The sequence below is a fragment of the Eulemur rufifrons genome, chromosome 8, assembly GCF_041146395.1.
Source record: "Eulemur rufifrons isolate Redbay chromosome 8, OSU_ERuf_1, whole genome shotgun sequence".
Classification (NCBI taxonomy): domain Eukaryota; kingdom Metazoa; phylum Chordata; class Mammalia; order Primates; family Lemuridae; genus Eulemur; species Eulemur rufifrons.
The window spans coordinates 14,833,304-14,859,258 of record NC_090990.1 but is presented as its reverse complement, the minus strand read 5'-3'; the positions used below and the strand labels follow the sequence as shown (position 1 = coordinate 14,859,258).

The 25,955-nt window shown below is 55.2% G+C and overlaps 1 protein-coding gene across 1 annotated transcript in view; it reads right to left on the bottom strand.

Moving 5' to 3' along the window:
* EPHB2 (EPH receptor B2) overlaps positions 1–25,531 on the bottom strand; it is a 116,970-nt gene extending 91,439 nt beyond the window's left edge. The window contains exons 1-2 of the mRNA XM_069477443.1: positions 25,472–25,531; positions 21,928–22,612 (exon numbers count right to left, since the gene is read on the bottom strand). Coding sequence (XP_069333544.1) covers positions 21,928–22,612; positions 25,472–25,528 — 742 coding nt within the window. The 5' untranslated portion in view covers positions 25,529–25,531. The remainder of the gene's footprint in view (positions 1–21,927; positions 22,613–25,471) is intronic.
* Between the last annotated feature and the right edge of the window lie 424 nt (positions 25,532–25,955).

Genomic DNA, 25,955 nt, shown 5'->3' with positions numbered 1-25,955 from the left:
CCTTGACATCTCCGTCTATAAGATGGGGATGCTTCAGAATTATGTTCCAGAGTCTCTACGCCCTAGCATACAACAGGTGCTCACTAAAAGCCTTTTCTCCCTTTGCCTTCCTTCCTAAGGTAGTACTCAGGGCCAGTATCTGTGCCCTACAGGGCCCAGGTCAGAGACAGGGTCCTGGGAGAAAACACACAACAGCCCAAACTGAAGGAAGCAGGGCCCAGAGGGACAGAAGGGGAGTAAGGAAGGTGGCAGGTCCCTCGAAGGTGCCCCAGCTGGACTTGGCACCCACAGGCTGTTCCTCGAAGAGTAAGGCCCACAGCCCACATGTGCCAGGCCACCCCAGGGTCCCCCGCTCTTCCCCTCCCCCCTCGCTGGGACGCGTTCCCATCCTGTCTTGAAGCAGAGGCGTCTGCTCTTGGTGCTGCAGCCGGAGCCTTGATAATAAAGGCACCTCTGTGTGTCTCTGGGGAAGTGGGGCTGGGGGGCGGCGGCAAGGGGGGGCCCACAAAGCTCCCGCAGCTGTGTGTTTGCAAACAGGGGAGCTGAGCTGTGCAGAGGGGCTGAAAGCACTAATTGTCTTTAATTAAAGGAGGTTGGAGGCAGTGCAGGCTTTGACAAAAGAGATTTCCAGCCTGTTAGCAGCTTCAGCCTGCACAGGGGCTGGGCCGCCCAGGCGCGCCCCCGGCTTTGTCCCTGTGGGGCCTGGCCCTGTGGAGGGCACAGCTAACACCTGCCTGGTGGGGATGGGGGTGGGGGCCGCAGGGGCCAAATGCTGTAGGACCCTACTGTGCTGAGAAGCTGGGCTCCTGGGGCCTGGGAAGACATCCTCGTGGTGAAGCCCCTCGCTCATTCGTTCATTCACTTACTCAGCAAGCATCCTTGAGCACTTGCTATGTGCCCAGCCAGTGCTCAGACCTGGGGGTACAGAGATGGGACAGTCCCTCATGTTCAAGGGCTTTTAATATATTCTAAGAGGTACAGCGAGCACAGACTCTGGAACCAGCTGTGGGTTTGAATCCTGGCTCTGCAGTTTATAAGCTGTGTGACGTTGAGCAAGTTACGGCACCTCTCTGTCCCTCAATTTTTCCACCTGTAAAAGGGGGCGGGTGATAAAAACGGAACATACTTTATAGGTTGTGTGAAGATTCCTGAGTTATCATTAAATGTTTGCACAGTGCACTTTACAAACATCAATGGTCATTGCTCATTTTTTCATTTATTCAGTTTTATACCTGGCTGGAGTCCCCAAAGGCACTCAGTTGATGGGAAGAACCCTGGTCTAGGAGGCTGGCTGGGTTCCAGTCCCAGCTCTGCCAGTCACTTGCTATGTGGCTTCCGAGCCTCAGTTTCCCCACCTGTGCGATTAGGGCTGGGCAGGATGGAGTGTGAGGGAGGGCTCTGCAGGCGTGCAGGGTCTCAGCTCTCTCTGCGCCCTGGGAACCGAGGCTCCTCTGAAGAGCCGGCCTTGCTGGGCTCCTGCTCCCTGCTGCATACAAATGGGCTCGGCCTCCCACCCCCAGCGGCTGCTCGCTCACTCCGTTCTTTTGTCTTCTCTTCCACCAGCCTCACCCTCAGACACATCTGCAGGCCCCCTGGCAGGCACATATGCGCTAGTGTGTGCGCTCTCTCTCTCTCTCTCTCTCTCACACACACAAACACACACACACACGCGCGCGCGTGTGCACCTGCCTGATTCACATCCTCACCCCCACCTCTACCCCCACCCAAAAGAATCACAGCCCTTCCCCGCCACCCCCCTGAAGGCTTGCTGACCCCAGGGTCCAGGGTGGGCGGGAGAGAGGGGGCTGCTTACAGCCTCTGATCCCCTCCAGCCCAGCTGGCTGGGCTGGGTGGTCGCAGAGAGGTGGAGAGGGGGCAGAGGGCCAGACTCCTCAGGCAGTGGGAGGGGAGGTCGGCTCCTGAAAGCGAGGGCCCAAGTCAGGCCCTGGCGAGGGGCAGGTCTGAATGTCCATCTTGGGGAGCACTCCGGGAGGTTGGGGGACAGTTACTCCAGCCCACTCTGGGCCGGCAGTCCCTTGCTGAATCTACTCAAGGGCCCTGGTGAGGAAACTGAGGCTCAGAGAGGCTGAGTGTGGCTCAAAGACACACAAATGGGGTCATGCCAAACCAGGCACCACTCTGTCCCTTCAGAGCCCATTCCCTAAAGTCTCTCCAGAATCAACAGGCCAGGCCCCTGTGCCCAGCATGGGGCACAGAGATGACCCATGTGTGACGTGGAGTCCAGAGGCCTGATTCCTCCACACCTGCAGGACCCTAGCCCTGGGGGGTGGCGGGAAGGAGCGCCAAGAGTGACACACACACTCTAAGCTGGCCAGGCCTTGGGCCGGATCCCCACCAGGGGCTCCCACAGGGGCCGCAGCCCCAGTGTCACTCAGGACACAGGTCCTCCAAAGCCTCTGTGGCCTGACTTCCTGTAACCCCTGACCTTGGCCCCTCACTCTGCCCTCACTGACCTCAGGGCCAAATGGGCTCTGATCGTGGCTCTACCAGGGTGTCCCCAGAGTCCCAGGGGGTGGATTCTCCCGCTCACCTGCCCTCCTCTTCCCTTTCATCTTCCACGCCACCCCTGAGCACCTACTGTGTGTCAGGCCTGCTTTAGCTCATCTGAGCCTCACACTGAACCCTTCCAGGCAGACTCTTGCCCCCATTTCACAGATGAGAAAACCGAGACCTAGAGAGGTGGAGGCACCTGCTCAGGGTGTGGAGGGAACTGGAACCGGGGCTGTGTGAATGCAAAGCCTGTGCCCAGGCCCAATCTGCTCAGTAAACGTGTGCACAGCAGACGCGCTGGAGAACGAGGAGAGGTGCTCAGCCTGGCCAGGGCAGGTCGGCAGTTTGCAGCTGAGGGGACTAAGGAGCCACCCCAAGTGTGTACACCCAGTCCCTCCCCGGGGGGGGGGGGGTGAGGCTGGAGCTGCTTTCTGACCCCAGCGCGACCCCAGTGTGCCTGGGTTGAGGACAGAGGCTTCACCCTCCAGCCCACAGCTCTCGCCCAGGGCCCTGGCATGTCCAGGCACTGGCAGGTGTCCCCTTAGGGCCTGGGGGAGCCAAAGGAGGAAGACAGGGAAGGGGCTAGAGGGGTGGGGAGGGAGAGAGAGACACACAGAGAGGACAAGAAGGCACCAAAGGAGAAGGGGACAGAGAGACAAAAGGAAGAAGGAGGGAGAGTCCAGCTGAGGGAGGAGGAGTCAAGTTCAGGGAGAGTGGAGGGCAGGGAGGGTGTGCGGTGGGGAAGAGCTGGCAGCAGGGCCAGGAGGAGCCCAGAGGGGCCCCAGCTGGAGCAGGGTGGGCAGGGTGGGGAGGTGACCAGGGGGGCTGTCAGTGAGCTGCTGTCCTAGACCCGGGCACCATCCCGGAGGGCAGGTGGGGATGCGTGAGTGAGCGGGTCTTGCGTGTGTGCTTCAGAGTATGAGTGAATGTGAGTGTGTTTCTGGGTGTGGATGGGTGTGAGCAGGTGTGTGTGATTTCAGGCCCAGGCAGATCACAGTGTGTGGAAGGCTGACTGGGGTGTCTTTTCCTGATCTCTGTGGTCCACTCACCCTCCCCATTTTGTATTTGAGAGCACTAAGCTGAAAGACTAATTCATATTTAATACAGCCTTCACTGGCAAGATGAGGGGTGGTGCAGATTTGTTATTTTTTTTTTTAAAGACACCAGGTGAGGAAGAATTGATTGATAGGTTGCTTGGTTTTCTCCATCCATCCACTCATCCACCACCCACCTGATAAGCACCTACTATGTGCCAGGCGTCGTGCTGGGTGGGAGCACCAACCAACCAAGCAACTAGCCCACTAAATGCGTATGCACACTGGCTGCAGTGGCCCAGGGTGGTGGGAAAGGTCTAATGGGGTCCGGACTTTAAATGCTGGGCCCATAAATTAACATGCTCTGTGAGCCTGAACAAGCCCTTTTGCTTCTTGGAACCTGTTTTCTCACTTGCTCCCCGGGGCTGGTGAGGATCGAGCGAGGGTGTGTGCGGTGCCCAGCACAGCTAGAGAAATGCCGGATCTCCAATGGCTTCCTGACCACTCTCGCTAATTTCCTGACCACTCTCGCTAATCACGATTCTTCCAGAAGATCCTGAGCATCCAGAGGTTGCCAACTCCGCCAGGCCCGGGAGGCGGCCACAGCCCCACCGGGTCACCGGGGTGGGGCGGGTCAGCCCTGCTCAGCCCTGGCAGCTGTGGGATGAGCAAGAGGAGTAGCAGGTGCCCTGCTGGACTACCCAGGGCCTCCTCAGCCTATTTCTGCTTGTCTTCCAGGTCTCCGCTCAGATGCTCCCTCCTCCAGGAAGCCTTCTAGGCCTTCCAGGCTAAGTGTGGTCCCATCCTCACCTCCTGATCTCCCTCCTGGGCCCTCACAGTCCTTACTGCCCGGTTCACACACTTGTGCATCAGGGTCTCCCTGTCTCTTTGCATTGTGAGCTCCTAGAGGCCAAGGCCATGTGGGACTTCCCTTTGGGCTCTGGCCCAGCACAAGGTTTGGCACATGGTAGGTGCCAGCCATGTCCAGAGGGGCTGGGGCATCTGTGCTCCAGGGGCTGAGAGTCAGGCCATATTCTACTTGGTGCTGCCTTCCCTCACCCAGGAAGTCCAGGGAGCTGAGGGGTGCTGGGTGACGAGGGTACCCAGGTGCATGGGGATGGGAAATCTCAGCTCCACCACGACTGCCCTTGTGTTCTTGAGCCAGACCTTTCTCCTCTTGGAGCCTCAGTTTCCTCAGCTTTAAACTAGGAACGTAAATTTCATGGTGGGGCGGGGAAGGGCACAGGCTTTGGCCTTAGACTGGTGGCCCTGCCAAGGGGTGGCTGGAGGCGGGAAGCGCTTTAGACACATCTCTCAATGGCTGTCCCCTCCCCATTCCTTGTTCCCCCATCATATGTAAAGCATTTTGCAAATAAGGCTTCAATACCCTACCCCTGCAATCAAATCCACCTCCCAAAGCCTCTCCCAAGTGGAAATTCTGGCACCCCCGCCCCACAGCAGGCAGATCTGAGCTTGGCTGTCAGCTCTATCCTCCAAGCCTCAAATGGGGACCCAAAGGACCCCCGTGCATCCCCTACAGGCCAAGGCCAGCCCGCCCCCCACCCCTCCTCTCCTCTTCCCCATGCTGGATTCAGCCCTGGGTGGGCCCCCTCCTTCACTGTCCGCAGGGACGTGACATTCACCAGCATCACTTCTGGTCCCATCTGCGAGCGCCCCACCCCCGGCAGCTAATCCCCACAAAGCCCAGCGCAGGGCCCAGCATGACAAGCAGGCCCCGCGCCGCTGGCAGCTCAGCCGAGCGTGCTCGGAAGGGCCGAGGCGGGATTCGGCGCGGCTGTCACTCTCTCGGTCCGCTCCTCTAATTGGATTCCCAACACGCAGAGGTCAGCAGAAACGCTGGGGAGAGGAGAATCAAAGGGAAGGGGCGTCCTGGAGATAAAGAGAGGCATTCTTCCCGGGCCACAAAGACTTGCAGCAAGAGAGGCGGGAGGGGACCCCGCGCGGGGCTGCCCATCTGGAGGGGGAGGGGAAGGGAGAGCCCCGAGCAGGCGGCAGGGCTGAGGCCGGTTCCTCCAGGCGGTGCTTAGCCCTCGCGCGGCTGCTCACGCGGTGTCTTGGGCCCTGACAGACGCCGTCGTCCCCGCCCGTGGGGTCTGGGCATCCTTCAAGGCCCAGCCTCTTACTCCCGCCTGCTTTCAGAAGCATTCCTGGAATGCGGCGGGAAGGCTCTCCTGAGTCACCCGGCCCTGGGTCCCAATCCTGATTGTCACCTGCTCCCTGTGAGGTTCAGCAAGTCCTGGCAGTTCTTGGGGCCTCAGTTTCCTCCTCTGCGGAATGGGGACAAAAGCAGCTGCCACACAGGGTGGCGGCCAGGATGAAATGGAGGGACATCAGCAAGTGCTGGAGCAGAAGACCCCCGTAGTGGGGCAGCTCCTGTGGACCTTCCTCAAGCTCCTCCGCTGGCCTGCCCAGCAGACACAGCCTCTGTCCCCAGGAAGGAGGCGGAAGTGCTTCCTAAACGTAACACTGGCACAGAAGAGAGGGGCATGGCAAGCCCCAGCCTGGCCCAGGGCTTCACCACTCACATTGTCACCGCCACCCTGTGCCTCTCTGGCAGAGCAGGAACCTGAGGCTCTGGAAGTGAAGGGAAAAGGCAAAGGCCACACGGCTAGGAGACAGGAGAGCCCGGACAGGGAGCTGACTCCTGCACCCCTGCAGGGCCCGTGTGTGTGTGTGTGTGTGTGTGTGTTTGTGTGTGTGTGTACGTGCGCGTACAACCAGTGGGAGCGGCGGGCAGGCCAGGCATGGAGCCTCCCTGCAAAACAGGCCCTGTTTGCTTTAAGAACGCTGGAACCACCGACTTCCCTTCATGAAAGAGACATGAAGAGGACCTCAAAGGGAATTTCTGAGAGACAGAAAATCAATGGCCCTGACATCCTGGCCCCCAGAAAGTGTGTGTGTCTATTGATCCAGCATGGGCGCCACACACAGGTGCTCACAAATACCCATTTTCAAGTGCATGTACAACTGGCTGGATAAAATATGCACACATACACCTGAATATGTATACTCCAGCCGATCTCCTTGTAGGTGGGTATGTACCCATGCACACACACACCTACATGACCCAGTGAGTGTGCTCACATAGCGGTGGCGTACACACACATATAGATGGGGCCTCCCTCCGCTGTTGGATGCACACACTTGTTTAGTGCCACACACACATTTTTATGCATGTACTTGTCCGACTGATCCAGCACACACATGAGTGCGTTTCTCCCTGTACACAGATGTGCCGCGGCAGATGAGGCACACACAGGAACACACAGAATACGGGGAGAGTAAAGACTTACAGCGGGCTCCAGGGTGACCTGCGCAGGGATATGCATAGCCCACCCCTGAAATGTCCGTACATGCTCATAGGTCCAGAGATGTTCCAACTACACATGCGGATGCTGGATCTGTGGGTACATTTGTGCACATACAGGCACATAAACAACTCCCAGCATGCCCAGCACACACGCATGCGTACCAGGGACGCTCCATGCTGACCCAGCACATGCGTGCACATCCCTCCCAGGTCTCCGGGGAGCTTCCGCAAGCAGACGGCTCTGACAGTGGGGTGGGGGCAGGGCAGCTCAGGGCCAGGGTTGCCAGGGATACGGACATGGGCTCCCAAAGCTACAAGGCCTGCCCCCCCCAGCACAAAAGTGCCAGTGACCACCCTTAGGTCTTACAGTATTGCTTCTCAGATGGCGATGCCTTTAAGGGGGAAACCGGAAACTTGCGTCGGGTTTCCTGGAAGGAGCCAGTGTGAGCCTGACAGGTACCAGGTCAGGCCTGCAAATCCCCCCAGGGCAGAACCTTTTCTCCCTAAGGCTGACACCAGGCCCTGGGCCCAGAATTTGCTGGGGACACGGGGAGAAAAATAGCACTGCACAGCCCCAAGCCTCACCAAGGCCACATCTCCTGCTCCAGCAAACAATCTGTGTTCAGTGACAGCCACTTACTTGCTGTGTGGCCTGAAGCATGTCACTTGCTTTTGCTGAACCCCACTTTCCTCATCTACAAAAGGGGAGGTAACAGTAATTTTCAGGCTACAATCAGTAGAGCTAACATTTACTGACCGCACTCCTTGTGTCAGATGCTACGCCGCCTTGTGCCAAACGCTTCTTTCTATTATCTCCTTGAGTCTTCATAACGAGATCTGTAACATTCCATATATTATTATACCCATTTTTATAGATGAGGAGATCAAGGCTTTTGGAGAAGAGTCACCTGTCAGGGCCATATAGGTAGTAAATGTCAGAGCTAATATTTGAACCCAGGCAGCCGGCTCTCACCTACTTTGCTAAATCTTCCTGCTCATGGGTGTCTGGGGTGTGGCAGGCAATGTGGGGTCATTGTCCTCTTGTCACAGGTGGTCACAGCTGCCCTGATGGCCTCTTGAGTGACACCATGAGGACAAGGTAGAACAGAATCAGAGGCTGTTAGTGCCTAAAAGTCATTCTACAGATGGTGACACTGAGCTCCGGGGCTGGGAGGAAAGTGGGGGGGAAGTGCTCTGCTGAGGTCCCAGAGCAAGAGGGAGCAGAGCCCAAATTTGGACCCAGGCACCCTGACTCTGTGAACTGCTCCTGTTCTGCTCAATAAAAGCACCCTGGCTACTTAAAACAATGCCATTCCACAAGCACATATTAGGCACCTGCTGTGTGTCCAGGCTTGCTTGTAACTGAGGGGTTATACATTACCATGCCACCCCGCCTTAGACATGTACACACTGCCCTGCTTTCTAGGAACCCTGCCAGGCACTGGGCTGTCCTCCCCCTCCCCCGAGAAACATTCCTTTCTGGAGCAGGACAACCCATTTCCTCCACATCCTCCTCCTGTCTTCTGAGCTCCGTTCACTCCTTTGAGCCCCTTCAAACCTTGGGAAGCTGGGATGATCGGTGCCACTTAACAACACGGAAACTGAGGCTCAGGAAGAGGACCTGACCAAGTCAGCCTTGCGTGTGGCAAGTGGCAGGGCGTGGATCTCTCCTCCACACCAGGCTCCTTCCACCCCCTCTTCCAGCTCTGTGTTTGCACAGACCCAGGCATATGGTGGGAGCTATGAGCCGCACAGCAGGCTCTGGTCTAATCGCAGGGATTCTGAACCGTCAGCCCAGGGCAGAGAACAGAGCAGGGGCTGAAATTACGTTTGTTAATGCAAAACAATGAGCAAGACTGATAGATGCTCTTTGAGGCCTCCAGCTCCAAGGAGGATTTGAGATCTTAGGGAAACCCTGAGTATCAAGAATAAGGACCCTCCATCTGTGCCTAGAAACGTCTGTCCCACCCACAGACAGACCTGCTGGACATCCTGGCCATGCTGGTCCCCCAGGGAGCCCCCCAGAGGGGGCAGGAGGAACTCCAGCCTCTCCAAGGACCTTTGTGGGCAGTGTCACTCACACCAGGGTTGGGAGGGTCCGATGTCCGAGACTAGGGTGGGTGAGACTCTGAGCTAAGCACTGTCCTAGAAACTGGAAGTGCAGCGATGACCGAGATGGACAGAAATGCCTGTCCTCGTGAAGCCTACACTCCGCGCGGGGAGACGGCGGCAGAGGATATACTAGTAAGACACAGTATGTCAGATGGCAGCAAGGATGGTGGAGAGACATAATTCGAGGGTGGGGGACAGGCTGTGTTCCTGCATAAAAACTGGGTGACGGGAACCTCAGTGGGTGACATTTAGGCAAAGACCTGAAGCAACCAGTGTGGATATCTGAGGAGAGAACATTCCAGGCAGAAGAAATAGCCAAGGAGGCCAGTGAGCCCGGAGTGGGAGGGCGAGGAGGAAATGGACGGGGTAGGTCAGAGAGGTGGGGGGGGCAGATCATGGGGTTGGGGGCCATTTTTAGGACCTTGGCTTTGCTCTGTCTAAGATGGAGCCTCAAAGGATTCCGAGCAGACTAAGGGTCCTAGGGACGCCGCTGGCTGCAGGTGGAGACAGACGGGAGGGGCAGGGTGGGAGCAGGCTGGGGGTGTCCAGGAGGCAGCTGGGCAGGTGAGTAGGGACTTCAGAACAGAGGTCCGGGCTGGAGATAAGCCTGGGGAAGGCATTTGGAGCTGTGCGGCCAGATAGAAGCAGCCAGGGAGAGAGAAGAAGAGGACAGGCTTGGGAATCAAACTGACCCAGTGACCCTGTTCTAGTCCCACCTGTGACCCTTTCTAGCAGTGAGCCTCGGGCAGGTCACTTCACCTTGCTAACTAAGCCTTAATTTCCTCATCTGAAGAATGGGGATATGACCCCCTTTACTTCCTAGGGTTGTTAAGAATCAAACAAGAAAAGAAATGTGAAAAAAATTGACTAACAATGAAACACTACAAATGTTCCGGTAGGACGCGTACAGGTTTTGGATTTCATTTCTGGCTCCACTGTCCATTAGCTGTGTGGCCTGGGGTGGGTTATTTAATCTCTCTGAGCTTCTACTTCCTTCTCTGTAATAGTCACTCCCAACTTCTGGGGATTGCAAGGATTCAGCAACGCATTACACCAAGCCGGGCCTATGCACGGTGATACTCAATATGTGCTTGAGTCCTGCCTGGACTTGTATTCCTGTTGTTTACAATTAGAGTCCAGCAAGAGGTGCAGAGAGTTGGGAGGAGGACCCAGAATTTGTGTGCTGGGTCCCTGGACATGTTATTTTATCTAACATCTTTGGGCCTCAGTTTTTTTTTTTGTTTGTTTGTTTTTGTTTTTCTTCTGAGACAGAGTCTTGCTCTGTTACCCAGGCTGGAATGCGATGGCACAATCATAGCCCACTGCAACTCCTGGGCTCAAGTGATCCTCTCGCCTTAGCCTCCCAAGTAGCTGAACTACAGGTGCGTACCACCATGCCTGGCTAATTTTTCTTATTTTTTTGTAGAGATGAGGTCTCACTATGCTGCCCAGGCTGGTCTCGAACTCCTGCCCTCAAGCGATTCTTCTACCTTGGCCTCCCAAAGCAATGGGATTACAGGCATGAGCCACCATGCCCGTCCGGGCCTCAGGTTTTATAATTGTGAGGTTGGTGAGCAGTTGCCTCAGCCCACTTCATTTATGGGGTGTGGGGGACAGAGAGGACAAGAGACAAAGCGCACGTATCACGTTCAGATGCAAGTGAAATGGGAGTGACGTGCCTCTGTGGCCCTCTCCTCGGCCTATTGGCTGGTTGGGCAGACAGGTTACTAAGACCAGAAAACAAATATCTGTGATTTAAACAGCAACATCATCCAGCCGCCACAGGGCTCCGTGGAGAGAGACAGGGAAAGCCTGGGACACAAGTGAGAGCCCCCCAGCCACCGGCCAGGCGAGGGGCTTGTTCCCATCCTGCCAAATCCACCCACCCCTTCCTCTTCACACAATCTCTCCCTGAGGCAGACCCCCCTCTTCCCACCCAGGAAGGAGATAAAGACTCCTGTCCCTGGGGTCTCACCCCTGCAGGAGGAGAGGCGAAGTGGGGTGGGCAGGGCTGTCTGCCTGGACATCCTAGAGATGACCAGGGGTCTGGAAAGAGCCCCGGCCTAGGAGGCTGCAGCACTGGCTCCCAGTCCAGGCTCGGCCCCCCACAGTGTTCTGTGACCCTGGGAAAGTCACGTCCCCTCTTGGCTTCAGCTTTCCTCGTCTCCAAAGTGGTGATAATAACCTTTGCTGTGCTGCTCTCCTGTGGGTACCATTCAGATCAAAGTAGCTCATGGGGTGGGACCAAATGTTACACAAAAGCAGCCTCCAATCTTTTTTGGAACAAAGCAGGGTGTAAGTAAATAAATACTGTACATATGTAAGACATTATAATTACAAATGGCATTTCCCCCCCCAGGCTATGGAAAAAAAACCCACCAGTCTGGTGTGGTGCGAATTCTCATTAGGATTTCAGGAGGCCTGAGTTCGGATTTCAGCTCTGTACCTGACAAGGTGAGCAAACCTGGCCAAGCCGCCCCCATCCCTCTGCCTCAAAGACCTGGTGGGGATCAAACAGATGCCGGTTTTAGAGGGGCTTTGTAAGTTCTGCCAGTGAGGAATTAACAAGGCAGGGAGCCTGGGACAGGGAAGGGACTCAGGCAGCTCTTAGTTCAAGCCTCTCACCTGCTGTGCATCCTAGGGCAATTCCTTTGCCCTCTCTGGGCCTCAGTTGCTCTTGTGAGGTGTGAGGTCAAAGTTCGTACCTGGAGGCTTGGGTCGGGGAGCAGGGAGAAGCAGCAGTGAGGGGTGCTGAGGACAAAGGGCCCCTGGGTGGGGGGGAAGGGTACCCCAACAGGGTGGGGCAGAGGCCAGAGCAGGCCAGTGGGGCCTGAGCCAGCTGCCGCAGAGCAATGAAAATCTCTTAACCACACAGGATTGTTAACGGCTCCCAAATCCTGTTGTACCACAGGCTTAGAAAGGCTTAAACTGTTAAATGTATAAACTTCCTCAATAAACGGGCCTCTCTTGCCAGATCCCGAAGCCCAGCCAGATGAAAAGGCAGTGGCTGGAGGGAGGGGAACTTCCCCAGCTGTTTATGGTCCTGCTGGAACGTTCTGGAGGCAGCCTGCGACCAAATCTGTCAACCTGATGTTTTCAGGGTGCGGACGAGCCAGTCTGGGGGCTGAGAGAAGACAGCGCAGGGCTCACGGTCAGATGGCCTGGGTTCAAATCCTGCCCCTTCCTCGCTTTGTCACCTTGGAGAAGCTGCTTAACCTCTCTAAGCCTCAGTTTCCCCTTCTGTAAAACGGGGATGACCTTACCTAAATCTACAGGGTGACTGAGGGTCAGGGTGACTAAGGGTGCAGAAGGAATCAGAAATAGGAGGCACAAAAGTGCAGACCTGCCTCTGTCACCTAAGAGGGGTGTGATGTTGGCCTGGGCCTCAGTTTCCTAATCTGATGGGAGGGTTCAGGGCAACGGGGCAGGAAGGGCCGGCACGAGGAAGCATTTGGCAGACGCTGTGTGGGACGGATGGGGGGCTTTTCTCTCTGGCCATAGGTCAGCCGGGGTGGGGAGGCTCCTTCCCTGAGGCCTTGTGCCCCTTCGGCATGAGGAGAAGAGGCTCCGGGGGGCTTCCCTGCACCAGGACTGTGCTCCATCCTGCCTCTTGATAGGAAAGAACTCCTCCTTCCAGGCTCAGGCACGGCCTCCCTCCTCCCCTGAGAAACCCTTCTGGTTCCCCAGAAGTGCCACCCTGCAACCCTTGAAGTCCCACAATCCTGGACGTGAGTCCCTCAGCCGGTTCTTTGTCAAACTCCTTTCACTTCCACCATCTCAGGGCTCCTCAGTGACCTAGAGGTGGGCAGGGCAGGGTTTCCTGTCCCCATTTCTCAGGTAAGGAAACTGAGACCCTTCCCATCACACCCTGCTGGTCCCCTCCACAGATTCTGTGGGATGGAGGCTCAGTGGCCAGGTGGACAAGACACGGGCCTCAGGAGTAACAGGGGAGTGCAGTCTGGCATCGGCCGCCCCGGGCCAGTAGCAGTTCAGTGAGACGGAGAGGGCCAGGCTTCAATTCCGGCTCACTACTTAGTGGCTGTGTGGCCTTGGGCAACTTTTTTTTTTTTTTTTTTTTTTTTTGAGACAGAGTCTCACTTTGTTGCCCAGGCTAGAGTGAGTGCCATGGCGTCAGCCTAGCTCACAGCAACCTCAAACTCCTGAGCTCAAGGGATCCTCCTGTCTCAGCCTCCTGAGTAGTTGGGACTACAGGCATGCATCACCATGCCCGGCTAATTTTTTCTATATATATTTTTAGCTGTCCATATAATTTCTTTCTATTTTTAGTAGAGATGGGGTCTCGCTCTTGCTCAGGCTGGTCTCGAACTCCTGAGCTCAAATGATCCGCCCACCTCGGCCTCCCAGAGTGCTAGGATTACAGGCGTGAGCCACCGCGCCCGGCCGGGGCAACTTGATTACCCTCTCTGGAAGGCAGTCTCATCATCTGTAAAACGGAGCTTGTAATATCACAGAAGACTCAATAGGATTACGGAAGCATGACATATAGCACAGTGTGGGCACACAGGTGGCACCTTCCACCTCCCGTCTCGGGCCTCTCCGGGCCACTCGGGACTCCCTTCAGCACCTGCCTCCCTTAGCCTTTGACAGCAGTGGCACTGAAGCCCTGGTCCTCCCACCCTTCTCCTTGGCTGAGAACACCTCTCCTTGGCTCCTGCCCCGAGAGCGGCACCCTGTCCAGGGGCAGGCCAGAGGGAAGGGTTAAGAACAAATGAATATCATTTCCGACCATCTTTTTTCTGGACTAATTTTCCTTTCAGTCCTTGGTTCCTCCCATCCTCCAAAGCCCTGGGAAAATGGCTCCTCCTCCAGGAAGCCCCCCCCCGCCCAGCGCTCTCCCCACTCCCTCCTAAGTGCCGCAAGGTTGCAGTTATGGATGGAGCTGTCTCCTCCACCCCAGACTGGACTCTCCAAGGAGGGCAAGAAGGGCCTTCATCGTCTAGGCAGCTCCCACACCTAGCCCAGGAACCAGTGCAGAGCAGCACCCAGGGAGTGTTATTTGAGTGAAAAATGAATAAGCTGTTCTGGAGCCAAACTTATCCCCTATTTCCTGTCCAGACCACCAGGAATATGTACAGCAGAGAGAAAGAATCATCTCCCACCCTGATATCCAGATCCTGCCACTCAGCTGACTCAGACAGGAGAGAGGGCTGGAGTGACCCCCTGGAGCACGCACCCTGGCACCTCCCCCTGCCCTGGCTAACTCCTGCCCCTCACTCAGCTCCTCTCCAGTGCTCCCTCTCCCCAGAGCCGCCTTCTGACCACTGCTTCCCTGGATGGGCTGTGTCCTCTGTCTGCTTCCTCCTGCTGCTCTGCTTTCTTCAGCACGACACCAGTCTCCCTGCACCTCCACTGTCCACAGATGTGTCTGCCCACATCTCTGGACCGGGTGGCCCTGGAGGGCAGGGGCCGTGACTGACCATTCCTAGCACCCCCTGATGCCGGCACGTAAGAGACACTCACTATGCGTTTGCTTGCTGGTCCTCTACGAAGACATCACTGACCCTCCAAGGAGCAGAAAAAGCAAAAGCTGGTGTTCAGCGGGCGTTTGATGGATGGACGTATCATGGATGGATGGATGGATGGACAGATGGCCCAATGGATGGATAGAAAACGGGAAGTGAGGGTGGGTGTAGAACTTCTCCTGTTTTTAAGAGCAAAGAGCTGATAGCTTGAGTGCCTTGGCCAGGGTCCCTATCTACTCCCCTTCCCAAAAGGCTGGTCTGTGTGGTCTCAGCCCTGGTCTGAGCCTGGAGGTCTTCAGGGGTTGTCTATTATCCCTCCCCCTCCCCCAACTGTGTCTCCACCCTGCCCTTGAAGAGAAGCAGCAGAACTTTCTGTGTGGGGGTCTGGGCCTTCCTTCCCACCCCGCATTCCAACCCTCACACCCTTCCCCAGCCAGCACAGGCTCTGCCAGCTGGCGGCCTCCCTCCTACCCTCCCCCACATTGACCGCACCCCACCCCTGCAGACTCCCCCAGACACATCTGGGCCACTGCTCTGTGAGAAGGCCTGGAGCGGAAAGCAGGGTGGGAAGGAGGCCACCCCAAGGGTGGCCCAGGATCCAACTCTAAGGGCCCAGAGAGAACCCCTGGCCCCCTCCCTGCCTTGGCTGGGGAAGCACGGGGTTCTGGGAGTCAAACAGAAAATAAAGCCACAGGCATAATATCCCATGCTGGTGAGCATGCAGAGAAACAGGCACTCTCAGATCCTGCTGCCAGGATCGGCCTAGTCTTTCTGGAGGGTAATTTGGCAACGTGTATCAAAAGCTCTAAAAAAAAAGTACATGCCCTTTGACCCCACAATTCCACGCCTGGAAATGTATCCTATGCAAATACCAGCAGCGGTGTAAAAAGACAGGAACAATGAAGTTCACCCCAGCACTTGTTTAAGACAGCGAAATTCTGCAAGCAACCTACCTGTGGATCAATAGAAGAGTACAAGACAAATTGTGGTACGTTTATACTATGGAATTCTAAGAGCCTCCCAAAATGATATTGTAGCTCTAACATGACATGTAAAGATGTCCATGAAATATTATCAATTCAAAAATCCTCAAGTATTTTAAGCAGGAGTCCATTTTTTCTTTAAAAAAATCAATATGTATAAATACACATAAATATACCTGGGAAGATTTATACCAGTGGTTATCTCTGGGTGATGGGATTATGGGTGATTTTAATTTTTTTCCTTTTTGCTTATCAGTAATTTCTAAAGATTCTATAAATAACCTGCATTGCTTTTGTGACAGGAAAAGTTATTTTTTCCTCAAAATAAAAAGTTCACCCAGGGGGAAAAAAAAAACCCCAGACTGTTCATAGGCAAAGACAGTGTTCATAGAAGTCCTTATTCTTATTTTTATAACACTCTTCCAGGTATTTGCTTATTTACTCTGCACAACAACCCTTCTGTTTTTCCTGGTTTGCAGATGAGAAAACAAAGGCTGGGAGAGGGTCAATTGCTTGTCCCAGGTCACACGGTTAGTGGGCGGCAGAGCTGGGGTTTGAAACCAGGTCTCCAAAGCCAAGGTCAAGGAGAGGCCGTGGGCAGGGGAGAGAGCCGGCCGGCCGGGGGCTGCACAGCAGGGCAGGGCGGACAGGAGGGAGCGACCGGGAGGAGAAGCCCAGCAGCTGGGAACAGGGGAGTCTGAGCGGGAGCCAGCGAATCAACATGTGCGTGCAACCACCCCGAGCTGGCTAGCAGCCCCTCTCCCCATCCAAGCTAAATATCAAAAATCCCATTACGCCCCGATAGTATCGCAGCAATCATGCTCGCCGTGGAACTGCCTCCAGATCCGTTGCAGATGCCGGTTGGCTATTGGGAGAGAGGAGGGCAGGGCCCCCCCAAAGCGGCTGGGCTGGGGGCCCCTGCTGGGCAGGAGGAAGAGGGACTGATGTGGGGAAGGAGAGACGAAGGGAAGTAGGGATCCAGAGACAGACAGGCCTGGGGAAACTGAGGCAGGGGCACGTTGACAATCAAACCTATAGTGAGCGGGGAAAGAGTCAGAGAAACAGACTTGGGGCCTTGGGTGGGAGCAGCCGCTGCAGAGAAGGAATTCCAGGGACACCTCCTGCCACCCCCGGCAGACTTGCTGGTGAGAAGCCCCAGTGGAGACTGGGACCCTGAGGAGGTTGGGGACTGAGGTAGGGGAAGGGGCCAGAGCTCAAGGAGTCCCAGGGGTCCTCACCTGGCAGCTGTACGGCCAGCGCAGGCCCAGATTAGGCACCCAGTGAACAGTGAATAGGTGAGCGCATAGGGGAAAGTCGCACCCTGGCCCTATGCCCAGCAAAGCACCAGCCACCATCCAACACGTCCTGTACTGTCACACCTCGGGGCCTTTATCCTGCAGGTCCTGACCCACAATTCCCTCCCTCCCTCCCTTCACCCATCCGAATCCTACTCATTCTTCAAGGCCTAATTCAAGTGCCACCTCCTCCTTGAAGCCTTCGAGACCCCCAGTCAAAAGAGATGTCTTCTTCTTCATGCTCTCAAAGTGCTCTGCCTGGAGGGACCTCACTTTGGCAGGACCACGCTCTGCCTTGTTCCCGTGTGCCTGAGTCCCCTGCTCACCCAGGAGCCACTAGGGGCCAAACCCCGAGTGTCAGGGTTTCCCAGGTACCCTCAGCCCTCCCAGGCCCATCAGCGCAAATGACACCTCTTCTAAGAAGCCCTCCCTGAAGCAGATTCACTTTGTGATTTCTTTACCCATCACAGTCTGCAACAAGTTTATTTACTTGTTCATTAACTTTTTCCTCTGTCTCCCCCATCTACCCACAAACTCTGGGAGGGAAATGAGCGTGTCCGTCTTGTTCATTTCTGAATTCTCCCCCACTGGTATGTGCCTGGCTTACAGTAGGTACTCGAGACACGCGTGGTGAATGATTGGCTTCCCGGGCCCCTACCCTCTCCCACTGTGCCCTGCACACAGTGGGCACCGGAGGAACTTGGTCAGATTGAGTCGGTTTAGCCTGTAGTTGTGTAAACCACTGATGGCATCAGGAACTTACAGCAAGCCTTTGTGTGCCATCAGCGCCCACCCCTGGGATGGTGGCCACTCCCCCCGAGGACTCCCCACTCCCCATCTGCCGAGGAGACTTTGTCCAGCCTCATTTTCTCTAATTTATATAAACAAAGTGATGGATTTTTTTCCTATCAAATTGTATCTCAATATTAAATGGATCTTTTCATACCACACCCTCTTAGAGATTCTGCTAATGTCCTCCCCACTTAGTACAGACGCTCCCTGGGGTAGTGTTGGGCTGGGCTGCAGTCATCCCTTTGGCCTTGGGTCCCAGCTCGGTCCAGCCAAGGGTGAGTTATCACATCACGTATCTGAGCTAATGGTCCCGTTACAGAATCATCAGGGCTGCTTGTTTAAAAATGCTGATTCTTGCCCACACCACCAGCCCTGGGGGAAAGGTTTGAGCCAGACCCAGGAGCCCACATTTTAACCAACTTGCCAAGTGATTCTGACCCACAGTCCAGGCTGAGGACCCCTAAGCCAGGGGATGAGAAAGTGGCTGGCTGACCACTCAGATATGAGCTGTAATCACCACTCCTGCATGTCCCAGGCCGGCAGGGGCTTGTCCCGTGCTCGTGGGGCTTGGCTGGAGCAGCCCCACATCTGGGTGGCTGCAGCACAGCTCACAGCAGCAGCTGGTGTCCTTCTGGGCTCCCTGAGCTCATCAATCACACCCCGACCAGCCCCCATTCACACCCACGCTGGCTGGGCAGGGCCTGGGCCATCAGGGCCTGGGGAAGATGGGAGTGGACGGGAGCCAGGGCTGGGCATGTCCTGCTTAGCATCACCTCACACTGTCACGACTTGCAGCCAGAGGCTCTGACTTTGAGAACCTGCCTGTGACAGGCAACCTCTGAGATGGTCCCAGTGACCTCCCCTCCTGGAACTCCTACCCTGCGTAATTCCCACCCCGGGGTGTGTGCTGAATTTGGTGACTTGCTTTTAATGAAGTGAATATGGCAGAAGTGATGAGACATCACTTCTGAAATCAGGTTATAAAATGACTGTGGCTTCCGTCTTGGGTGCTTCCCCATGTTCTCTCTTGGCTCTCTCACTCTGGAGGAAGTCGCTGCACGTGTGAGAAGCCCACGTGGCGAGGGCCAGAGGCCTGCCGATAACCTGGAGTGAGCCTGGAAGCGGATCCTGCCCCTGCCAACCCCGCAGGTGAGACCACAGCCCCAGCCAACACCTTGACTGCAACCTCATGGGGGACTTAGCGCCCAGGGCATACAGCTAAGCCACACCTGGATTCCTGACCCTCAGGAACTTTGAGATAATAGGTGTTTATTGTTTCAAACTGCTAGGTCATGGGGTAATTTGTTATGCAGCAATAGGTAACTAATACACCTCCTCACTTGAGCACCCCTCCAGTGACAGTTCTTCCTACCTCCCTCCTCGTGCCTTTAGCCACGGCCATACCAAACCTGCCTCCCTAATGGGCCAAGCTGATTCATGTCCCCAGGCCTTTATTCACGCAGATCCATCCTCCAGAAGTCCTGGGCCACCTACCCAACACAGCCCTCTCCCAAGACTCAGCTCCAATGTCACCACCTGTGAAGGCTTCTGTCATCTGTGCCCACCGTAGCCTGAGCAGTTCCTATTGAAACAAGTCTAATACATCGCCGCCTTTGTTAATTTACACATCTGCCTCCTGCCCTGGACCATGAGCTCCAGAAGGCAGGGCCACAGGCCGATCTTTCTCTGCAGTACCCGATGCTTGGCACAAAGTCTGACATAGAGCAAGCTCTGTAAAAGTGTGATGCATGAATAAACAACCAACAACGAGTGACTGGTTTCCCATTTGCTTGTTCTGTCCCCCACACCCTGTCTCACCACTGCCATCTTTGAAGGCTGTGCACTTTCATACTCCAGGATATAAAATCAAAGTCGTTATCTTCCCCGAGAAACCAGCCCTTTTTCCCAATTTCCCCATTTTTTTCCCAGAACCATCACCTCCCTACAAGCTGGAATTCCCTGTTATCTCTGACTCCTCCCCCTCCTCCCTTTCTGACCTGTTGTCACATCCCATCCCCCTAACCCTAGATCACAGCCCTGTTCTCCTCCAGCGCTGTGGACGCCCCAGTCCAGGCTGCCATCCTCTCTTGAGATCCTTGCAACAGCTTCCCTACAGGGCCCTGCCTTCTGGCACCCCCGTTCCTCCTCTCAGGGATTTTAAAAGTGCTGCCTTGCTTGTCGTAAAGGGCTGGAGCAAGGAGCCACAGAGATGGTGGATGTGACAAGCATTTTATCAGGCGAGGATCACCATCCCCAGGCTAAACTCTCATTGGCTCTGCAGGGCCATGGAATAGAGTCCAACCTCTTAGCCTGGCATTGAGGCACCCCAGCATCTGCCCTCAACCTCTGATTCCAATGGGGAATGCAAGAGGAAGCAGCACACGTAGGTTTCAAATCCCCTGTGCCACTGCCACCATCACGGCTCACGCTGAGGACCTGCTACAGGCTGGGCTTTGCATACATCACCTCATTTCGTTAATTTCTACAGCACTGCCTGAGCACGGGGAACCATTATAAGTACTGTACATGTCCATAGCTCTTGACTACTCACACGACCCTATGGAAAAGGGTTTTACACTTGGCCGAGGTCATCCAGCTGGTAACGGCAGGGCTGAGACTTGAACCCAGGTCTACCTTCACGGCCTTCATACCACCACGTGGCACCTCTCATGAACTTCTTATGTTTACACACCACCTCCGTGATTCTTTGCCATATTCAAACACCAGCTGTACTACTGTTTATTTAATATATTTCCTTAAATTAACTATGGGGCATGGTGGTTCAGAGGGTGAGCTTTGGAGCCACACTACCTGGGTGAGAATCCCAGATGCTTTGCTGACTCTCTGCAAGAGTTCTCTGAGCCTCAACTTCCATATAAAACAGCACTTTCCCTCGCAGGGTTCTTGTGGGGATTAGGTGAGTTAAGTCATAGAAGTGCTCAGCACACTGTCCAAGTGCCAGTCATGAGGCCCGGCTCCCAGTAAAACTGCACTTCCCCATTTCTTGGAGTTGGCAGTAACCATGTGACTTGCTTTGGCCATTCCAGGTAGAAGCTTTAGAGCCAGTATACAGTCTGTCTCACTCTTTGCTTCTTTCTGCTTCAATAGCAACATTCCTAGTGGTGATCCTCCCTCTGCTCGGCTCCCAGAGGGAAGAGTCCCAAGCAGACCCATGATGGACATGTAGCATTATATTGAGAAACAAATATTTTATTGTCACCTCAGCAGAGCCCAGCCTATACTGACTAATAGAGTAAAACCTCAAAAAATGTTAACTTATTAACATACATATATTTTTTAGAGACGGGGTCTCGCTCTGTTGCCCAGGCTGGAATGCAAGGGCATGATCATAGCTCCCTGCAGCCTCAAACTCCTGAGCTCAAATGATCCTCCTGCCTTAGCTTCCTGGGTAGCTGGGACTACAGGTGCGTACTACAATGCCTGGCTAATTTTCAAATTTTTTTTTTTGTAGAGACGGGGTCTCACTATGTTTCCCATGGTGGCCGCCAACTCCTGGCCTCAAGAGATCCTCCCACCTTGGCCTACCAAAGTGCTGGGATTATAGGCATGAGCCACTGTGCCTGGCCTATAAATGTTATTTATTATGACATACATTTTCTTAAAAAGGGAACATAACACTTTTGTAAGTGAAGAAAAAATGCTACTGGACATGATTAATAATCATATAATTATTAAAATGAAAAACCTTTATCCTATACCAGCCCCAATCATCTGGCATACCACCTGCACCATGTGCATGGATCATCGTTCAGCGTTATCCAAGTCCCACCCCCTAAGACTGCGGTCCCCAACCTGCGGGCCATGGACTGGTGCTGGTCCATGGCCTGTTAGGAACCGGGCCGCAGAGCAGTAGGTGAGAGACGGGTGAGCGAGCGAAGCTTCAAAGCCTCATCTGTATTTACAGCCACTCCCCATCACTCGCATCACCACCTGAGCTCCGCCTCCTGCCACTCCCCATCACCCGCATCACCACCTGAGCTCCGCCTCCTGTCAGATCAGTGGCGGCATTAGATTTTGCATTATGGTGAGTTGTATAATTATCTCATTATATATTATAATGTAACAATATAAATAAAGTACACAATAAATATAATGTGCTTGAGTCATCCCGAAACCATCCCCCTCCACACCAGTCCATGGAAAAATTGTCTTCCATGGAACCGGTCCCTGGTGCCAAAAAGGTTGTGTACTGCTGCTCTAAGAAGCTGAACAATGGTTGCAGGTTTGGAAACCCTGGCCCCAGAGTGCCTCAAGGTCAGCTCCAGGGCTTTGCCCTTGGCAGCCTCAGCTCCGGCTACCAGGCTCAACTCTGCAGACAAGACCACCATGCATTTGCAGGGGCATCTGCCCCGCTGTGGCCCTTACCTCGGCAGACGGTGCCATTCTCCACGGCCTCAAAGCCCGCTTTGCACATGCAGCGCCCGATGGGCACCAGCCACTCGCCGTCCCCGTTACAGTAGAGCTTGATGGGCACGTCCACCTCTTCAGCATTGGCAATGCAGCTGCCCCGGGCAGCCACTAGAGATGTGCTCTCAGCCCCTGACAGTGTCTCCTGGAAGATGGCGCCATTCTGGATGATGCGGGGGCACTTGCGGTAGAAGACACGCACAGCGATGAGGGACATGCAGCCGCCATAGTCCTGGAAGGCCAGGTAAAAGCCGCTGCGGGACACGGGTCCAAAGCTGCGCACCTCGGTGTTGATCTTCATGACCCGGCCCCCCAGGTCCACCTGGGAGAAGCTCTCATCGGCTGCAATGGTATCCACCTTCACCCACGGATTCTCCATCCAGTTGGGGAAGGTCTTGGTGGCGGAGTCAAAGTCAGCCTCATAGTAATACAGATTGAAGGTCTCCTTGCAGGAGCCAGGCACGCTGGGGATGCTGCTGCAGTCCCGCACCGAGAACTTCATCTCCACGTGGATGCGGTGGGCGCCACGGCGCCGGATGAACTTGGTCCGTAGCCAGTTGTTCTGGCTTGACTCAAACACGTTGCACACCTGGTACGTGCGGATCGTGTTCATGTTCTCATCGTAGCCACTCACCTCTTCCCACTGTGGGTGAAATGCTAATCAGGTGGGGGAGGTGAGGGCTCAGCCCCAGCACACGCCCTGTCTGAGGGGAAGACACAGACTCTGCCTCCGGGAATCCTCTGGTCTGAGGATGAAGACATCAGAGAATTCCCAATCTGATGGGGGAGACGTGGCCTTGGCCCTAAAGAGTTCCCCAGTCTATAAGGGTAACATCCTGATCTGATGGGAAAGGCATACACCCTGCTCTTGGTATCCCCCTAGTCAATAGAGAAGATGTGGCCTTATTGTCAAGGGTTCACTAATCTGATAAAGGAGATGTGGACCTGGTCCCAAGAAGTTCCCCCCTGGAAGGGAAAATGGAAAACACCTTGCCCTTAGGGAGCTCCTTCTGATGAAAGTAGACATAGCTTGTGCTGGGGCGCTACCAGTCTGATGGGGGAGACAGAACTTCTGCCCTCTGGGAACTCCCTGTCTGATGGAGGAATGCAGTCCGCACCCCCACTGAACTCCTAGGGCGATGGGGAAGACAGGGCCCTTCCCAGGAGAGCAGCTCTGCCCTGAGGCTTTCTGCAGCTGAGATCTCTCTCTGGTACCTGGAGGGAGACTGCCCGCCCTCCCTGCCTGTGCGAGGCACCCTCAGGGGGTCCCAGCCTGAGCTCTCACACACCCAGCTGAGAGCTGCCAAGCCGCACTGCTGGAGGGGGCTGGGCCAGACGGTGGAAAGTTTGGATGGGAAGGACGCAGAGCCCATGTTATCCCCTCACAGACTCTCAAGGCCAAGCTCATTCCCACTGCTGAGCCTTTGTTCACACTCTTGTGCCCTCCTCGTGCACCCTCCCTTGTCTTCTCTGCAGCAGGCTCTCGCTCTGGCTGCCTGCTCTTGGCACTCTCCAACCTTCCCTTGGGCCTTTGGGGAAGGCCCCCTGTGTCCACTTGGCCCTCTGTGTCCCCTTTGGTGTTGGGTTGGCTTCACCTGGGGTAGACGCAAAGGAGTCCAATGGCAGAGTCCCCCTCCCACCATGCCAGGCCTGGGGCTGGGTGCCCTAACAGAATCTCACTTCTTTGTCATGATTAGCACGTGAGATGGTACGTATGGTTATCCCCATTTTACAGACGAGGGAGTAGAGACCAGAGAGGTGAGGTCACTTGACCCAGCTCACACAGACCCACAGACCATTCATGCGCTTGCCTGTGCTGCTTCAAAACACAAGGATCCCAACAGCGCCCTGGGAATCCTGGGTTCTAGTCCCAGCTCTGCTAACTTGATGGGAGCCTTGGGTGAGTCACTTCTCCTCTCGGGGCCTCTATTTCTCCAACTGCCAAATGTGACTGTGAGGGGTGGCAGGTGATAGGAGGGTGTCACCCTCAAGGGAGTATTCTTTGTCCTTTTCTTGCTCAGATTCTCTGGGCCGAGTTGTGCGGGCAGAATGGGGGCTGCCAGCCTGGGGGGGGGTCGGATGCTATGGGGGGTTGTGCATGGGGAAGGCAGGGCTGGAGCTTGTGGGCTCAGCCTCTTCTTCAATGGCGATGCTGAAGCTCCCTACATTGCATTAAAAAAAATTTTTTTGGTGGCACCATGTGACAAAGTCAGCCCCTTGTTACAACCGCTGCTCTTCTTCAGAACTTAATTAGAGCACTTAATTAGAGCACTCTGCCTTTCTCCCCTCTCTCTAATTAACATGCGGAGGCCCTGCAGCCTAAACACCCCAAATAATTGCGACCGGGGCCCTGCAGCCCAGCCTGGCCTCATTACTGGCAGGGTGGGGCTGTGGGCCCAGCCGCCTTCGCAGATGGAAAATTGGTGACAAGAAAGAGCCACAGAAAGAGGCCTGACCCTGGGGCCCTGCCTATTGAGAGCGCAGGCCTGGGGGGCTGGGGGGGATGCAGCTCCCTGGAGCAGCAGCTGAATCCCAGTGGAGGAGCTGGGGTGGGGGGAAGGGAAGGGACGGATTATGGAGTCCAGAGACCAGGGGGATGAGGAGTGAATTATTCAAATGGATGATGATGATGGTGATGACGGTGATAATTATCACAGCTACGCTTTATTGGGAGCCCAATCTATACCAGTGTTAGACACTACAGGCAAACTTCGCAATAGCACTGTGAGGAAGACGCCATCATCACCATTTCATAGGTGAGGGAACTAAAGGCCAAAGAGATTAAGGAACTGGCTCCAAACCACGCAGTTGGCGAGTGGCAGAGCTGAGACAGAATTCCAGGAGTGTCTGACCTCACGGCCTGTATGCAAGTGCTGGGCTGGTTGTTGGGAGAAGGAGGAATCTCAAATCGTGCCTGATTCCATTCTCAGGGAGCTCACAGCACAGACAAGGGCTCAGACCACCCCACCCAGGAAGTATGATGATATGATGATAAGAGCCCAGGGAGGGGGAGCCTGGAGTTATGGGGACCCAGAGAGGACTTGGTCATAGCCCTGGATACAAACCTGAGCCCTATCACTTACTATCTATAGGGCCCCAGGCAGGTGGCTACACTTCTCTGAGCCTCAGTTTCCTCCTCTGTAAAATAGAGGTAATTCCTCTCTATAGGATTGGGGATGATGTGTGTAAAGGTGCTTAATACAGTATCTGACACAGAATGGGTACTCAGAAAATGACAGTTCACTTTCCTCATCTGTAAAATGGAGGTAGTGTGAGTACCCGCTTCCCACCTCGCCCTGAGGATTGATGGGATAAAGGCTGAGAGCATCCGGCATGCGTGCGTGCTGTCACCATGACTGGTGCTCCATGACAGTAGGGGATTGGGAGAGTGGGGCGGTGACAGGCCTGGCTCTGGGCCCTGAAGGGGGAAAAGGGGCTGGAATGGGAGGGGGCACTCAGGCCCTGCAGCAGAGCCCGAGGGGTCTGGGGACCACTGACTCACCCCTGACGGAGGATGCACCATCCAGCCCAGCTCGGCCGTCGCAGTAGTGGAGTCCATTAGCGTTTCTGTGGGGAGAGCAGAGAGTCACCGCCCCGCCCTGCCTACCGGGCGCTGTCAATCACTCTGTCCTGCCCTAAGACCCCACCCCACGAGGGCCTTCCTCACAGAGCCCCGCCTACTTCCATTGCCCCAGTCGTCGGGTCCCAATTCTTCAGACTGCCCTCCCTTTAGACCCCACCTCTTCATTCCATAATCCCGCCTACTCCCACAGCCTAGCCAATCAACCGCTTCCATTCCTCCAGGCCCCGCCCCTCCAGGCGAACTCCGGCCTTTCCGTCATTGTCACGCCCCTCCCCCCAGCCAATCCTGCGTCCTAACCTAGGAGGGGGAGGGCCTCACATCCGGTAAACCTGGGGTCTGCTGGGTGGGTTTCAGAGGGTCCACTCTGAACCCTAAATATTTTACATCAAACTTCGGGTTTCTG